This window comes from Ictalurus punctatus, unplaced genomic scaffold, assembly GCF_001660625.3.
Source record: "Ictalurus punctatus breed USDA103 unplaced genomic scaffold, Coco_2.0 tig00163740, whole genome shotgun sequence".
Lineage (NCBI taxonomy): Eukaryota > Metazoa > Chordata > Actinopteri > Siluriformes > Ictaluridae > Ictalurus > Ictalurus punctatus.
This window is the reverse complement of record NW_026521187.1, coordinates 1-5,000: the sequence shown is the minus strand read 5'-3', so window position 1 is coordinate 5,000 and position 5,000 is coordinate 1. Positions and strand designations below refer to the sequence as shown.

Genomic DNA, 5,000 nt, shown 5'->3' with positions numbered 1-5,000 from the left:
TACAGTCAGCTCATGGTGAATATCTGGTTATTTTAGAGGAGGTTCTCTGAGAGAACAAATAGTGAAAATAAAAATAAAAATAAAATAGAATAAAGAGAGAGAGAGAGAGAGAGAGAGAGAGAGAGAGAGAGAGAGAGAGAGAGAGGAACAACACGTCCAAACACCCAGCAGCAGGGATGGTGTTGAGATGTCGAGCGAAGGTGTGGAATAAAAATGCAAATAAAAGAAATAAACGAAGAGCTTGAGACATGAAGATGAACTAAAATAACATTTATACACCATGACCATGTGACTGAAGGACGAAACGACAGTAAAATGCAGAGACACAGTAAGAGAGATGGAGGGATGGAGAGGTGGAGGTGTGACCGGTGGAGGGATGGAGAGGTGGAGGGATGGAGAGGTGGAGGGATGGAGAGGTGGAGGTGTGACCGGTGGAGGGATGGAGAGGTGGAGGGATGGAGAGGTGGAGGTGTGACCGGTGGAGGGATGGAGAGGTGGAGGGATGGAGAGGTGGAGGTGTGACCAGTGGAGGGATGGAGAGGTGGAGGGATGGAGAGGTGGAGAGGTGGAGGGATGGAGAGGTGGAGGTGTGACCGGTGGAGGGATGGAGAGGTGGAGGGATGGAGGGATGGAGAGGTGGAGGTGTGACCGGTGGAGGGATGGAGAGGTGGAGGGATGGAGGGATGGAGGGATGGAGAGGTGGAGGTGTGACCGGTGGAGGGATGGAGAGGTGGAGGGATGGAGGGATGGAGGGATGGAGAGGTGGAGGTGTGACCGGTGGAGGGATGGAGAGGTGGAGGGATGGAGGGATGGAGAGGTGGAGGTGTGACCGGTGGAGGGATGGAGAGGTGGAGGTGTGACCGGTGGAGGGATGGAGGGATGGAGGGATGGAGAGGTGGAGGTGTGACCGGTGGAGGGATGGAGAGGTGGAGGGATGGAGGGATGGAGGGATGGAGAGGTGGAGGTGTGACCGGTGGAGGGATGGAGAGGTGGAGGGATGGAGGGATGGAGAGGTGGAGGTGTGACCGGTGGAGGGATGGAGGGATGGAGGGATGGAGAGGTGGAGGTGTGACCGGTGGAGGGATGGCCGCCGAAGCACCAACCTTGGTGAGATATCGCATCCTTGCTGCATGAAGGCTCCGAGAGAAAACCACAGACTGTTAAAAATGCCGAAGTCGTTGGGTGGATCGGGTGGAGCCTGCGGATCCTTCACCTCGTCTGCGATGTCGGTGTTCCACTCGTACGGACTGAACCGGCTGACGAGGAAGAGAACGACGCTCACGCCGATGTACGCGAACACGATGCACATCCAGATCTCGTACGCCAGCGGGTCGAGGAACGAGAACACACCGGGCTTCGACTTTTGTGGCTTCTTTATCATGATGGAGATTCCGAGACTCATGAAGGGTTTGGAGAAGTCGATCACCTCCTCACGCACCAGCGTGATGGTCAGAGGAGCCACGGCGATGTCCGCCCTCTGCAAAACGCACACACACACACACACACACACACACACACACACACACACACACACACACAGTTAGTTCCATGTGACACTGTGCAACTGATCAGGAAATGAATAACAACGTGACCTCCATCATAAAGATTCAACAGAAAACAGAGCTGCATGTTTATCTTACTCACAATTAATTAATAAGCAGATGTTGCTCCAGATGTTACCTACATAACCACAAGCTAACTCCATCATTACACACACAACATAAATGTTTGAAAAAGTCAAAATCTGGGGTTTAAAATCGCTAAATTTACAGAGATAGAGTCAGTCTATACGGATTCCCGTTGCTCACCCCGTACACCAGTTCTCCCACCATCCCGTTCCACGTTTTAGTCTCCGGATCCCGTGCTCCGTATTTCCCGTCAGATACGACGGACAGTTTGTACTTAATTCTGACATGTTTGGCGATTTCAGACGCTAAATCCACGCAGTAGCCTTCGTACCGATCGTTTCCCTCCAGCTGCATGTAATTCCTCTTATACATCACATACGGAGCTTCCTGTTAAACACAGGAGAGTTATTGTTATTCCACTCTGCAGAACGCTCCACTCTGATTGGTCAGCTGAGGCGTTAGGGGGCGTGTTCGTTAGTTTATGTAAAACAGGATGAAAATAACACGGTGAAATCACCATGATGGTGGTGACGACAATCGTGCGGTTTTCCATTGAAGACGATTCGTTCGTCACCTGCAGCTCTGATACGTAAACAAACTTCTCTAATTCATTCCAGTACCCCATCTGTGAAACACACACACACACAGATATACACACACAGATATACACACACATATATATATACACACACACACACACACACACACATACACACATATACATATATATATATATATATATATATATATATATTACACACACACACACACACACACACACACATACACACATATACATATATATATATATATATATATTACACACACACACACACATTTATTAGTATTATTATTATTGCTGTTGTTGTTGTTGTTGTTGTTGTTGTTATAGTATTGGCAGTGAAATAAACCTTTCTGGCTCCACCAGGTTTCATCTCGTAAACATCGATGGTGAAGTTCGTACGACGTCCAAAAGAATCAAACTGGACATTTCCAGTCATTCCCTGAACCTGGACCTACAACACATAACACACACACACACACACACACACACACACACACACACACACACACACACACACATAGTCTGACAACATAAACACTCAAAGTTAAGAATAAAACACACACTCGACCAAAATATAATGTACCATATCTCATACCAAACACAAAGAGGAATGAGAGTTACATCCGGATCCACAAACCTGCTGTTATAGCTGTCTCAGCTCCTCACACTGCCCCTACTGGACACCACTGGTATTCAGTGATGATGTTTATATGAAATTCCCTGTTTGAAAACTGTGTGTGTGTGTGTGTGTGTATACCATCTTCAGTGCCCTCTCGATGTCGATCCCCTGACTCCAGGGAACAGCTGGATTTGCTAAACAGTCTCCGGCGCTGCCACGACGAGAAACATCCACACGCTGACGACGCAAATACCGAAACGCCTCTGATATCACCAACACAGCATCATGGGTCAGTGCAGAGGTGTACTGAGAACACACGCACACACACACACACACACAAACATTGTACACACACACACACACACACACACACACACACACACACACACACACACACAAACATTGCACACACACAAAAGTTATGTTTTACTGATTTGTTTTTGACCTGCACTGTGGGGACCAAAGGGGTTTATAGGGACAGACATCCTTTGCTGTGTGTGTATAAATATTGTGTGTGGGTGTGTGTGCATGTACATGCGTGTGTATTGAGTCTGTGCGTCTACATGTGTGTGTATTGTGTGTGTATGTGTATATTGCGTGTGGGTGTATTACTCTGAGCGGTGTGTCCCTGGCCTGAGGGAACTCTCTTTCGTCCAGTTTGTCCCATCGCTGGAGGAACTGCTGTACTATGGGGTTATTTGGGTCGATGATGTGAAATGCGGTGATGTTGGCACCGCCGGAGAACACCTTCTCTAGACTTGCGTTGGAGAAACCCTGGAGGTCAAAGGTCAGTGGTCACACTCAGCTTCTTTCAGTAATAAGTGTGTAACAGAACACATGCAGTGGGTGTTATAACTATATTTACATCAGGTTTAATTAAGACCTTGCATAAACGCTTGTGTCATGGTTACATTAAAGTATTAGAAAATAACACACACCTGGCGGCCAATCAGAAACGAGTGTGTGTTGTGTTTATGGTTGGATATAATGTAGAAACAGGAGTGCTGCAGCTGAAATCGCACACTGTGACAGTACGTACGGCCGGTGAAACAGTGTGTACTAATCTGTGTGTGTGTAGTACGAGTACAATCCATCCGCCATGTTGGCATTGTCATGTGACCTTCGACATCATCATAAACACAATAATCTTGAAGGGACAAGCCCATTAAAGCAACCGCACTAACGGTAAAATGAACTGAATTAGTAATGTAATGTGGGCGGGGCTAACAGGCTGAGGTAAATTCCAACTCCAGCTAACTGCCATTAGCTAAAGGATGATGGAGATCACAACAAACATTATGAGAACTGTTTTCATGTTTAAACCTTCAACAAGTTAACATTTTATTGGAGTATTATTAAAGAAGTCCTGTTTATCCGAGGTTTGATCCTTTCTTCCTGAGCTCGTCCGCACCAGTCCCGTTGCATTATGGGATGTTTGACTCTGGAGTGCTGCTTTTCACCTACTGTGTATTAGCGTAGTACGCCATTTCAGACGCAGCCTTATTAACACATGGAGAGAGTGAGTGTGTGTGTGTGTGTGTGTGTGTGTGTGTGTGTGTGTGTGTGTGTGTGTCTGTCTCACTAGATTAGCCAGGATGTAGTGATATCCTCGACTGTTTTTCCCCGAGGCCACGACCTGCACAGATACACACTTTATAAACATACACAGGATCATGTCTCACTTCTAACACCTCACAAAATAGGTACCATTAGAACCAGCTTCACACACACACACACACACACACACACACACACACACACATACACACACATATACACACACACACACACACACATACACACACACACATACACACACACACATACACACACACACACAGAGGTCAAGGCAGAGAAAGAGAATATGTTCACTGCTATAAATAAGACTGCGTGTATGTGTGTGTGTTTGAAATGAACAATGATATAGTGAGTGTGTTTTTCAGCCTCACCATCACTCTGTGTGTGTGTGTGTGTGTGTGTGTGTGTGTGTGCGCACAGTTCAGGCCATTAAGATTATTTTTAGGCAAAGAGAAAATATTTATAGTTTCCTGATTCTTCTCCTGTTGTAGGACACTATGGCCTACTTGCTTAAACACACACACGCACACACACACACACACACACACACACACACACAGTTGAATTCTGTGATTTTCCTGCTCTAACCTAGATATGATGTACACACGAC

General features: G+C 46.6%; 1 protein-coding gene across 3 annotated transcripts in view; it reads right to left on the bottom strand.

Moving 5' to 3' along the window:
- The window catches only part of LOC108259758 (glutamate receptor, ionotropic, AMPA 3a), a gene marked incomplete at its 5' end in the record, with an annotated part of 21,256 nt that extends 16,808 nt beyond the window's left edge, over positions 1–4,448 (bottom strand). For all 3 annotated transcript variants that reach the window (XM_053679408.1, XM_053679407.1, XM_053679409.1), the window contains 7 exon segments: positions 1,104–1,477; positions 1,809–2,015; positions 2,146–2,253; positions 2,540–2,644; positions 2,951–3,118; positions 3,425–3,586; positions 4,395–4,448. In XM_053679408.1, the coding sequence (XP_053535383.1) occupies positions 1,104–1,477; positions 1,809–2,015; positions 2,146–2,253; positions 2,540–2,644; positions 2,951–3,118; positions 3,425–3,586; positions 4,395–4,448 (1,178 nt within the window).
- Positions 4,449–5,000: the final 552 nt, after the last annotated feature.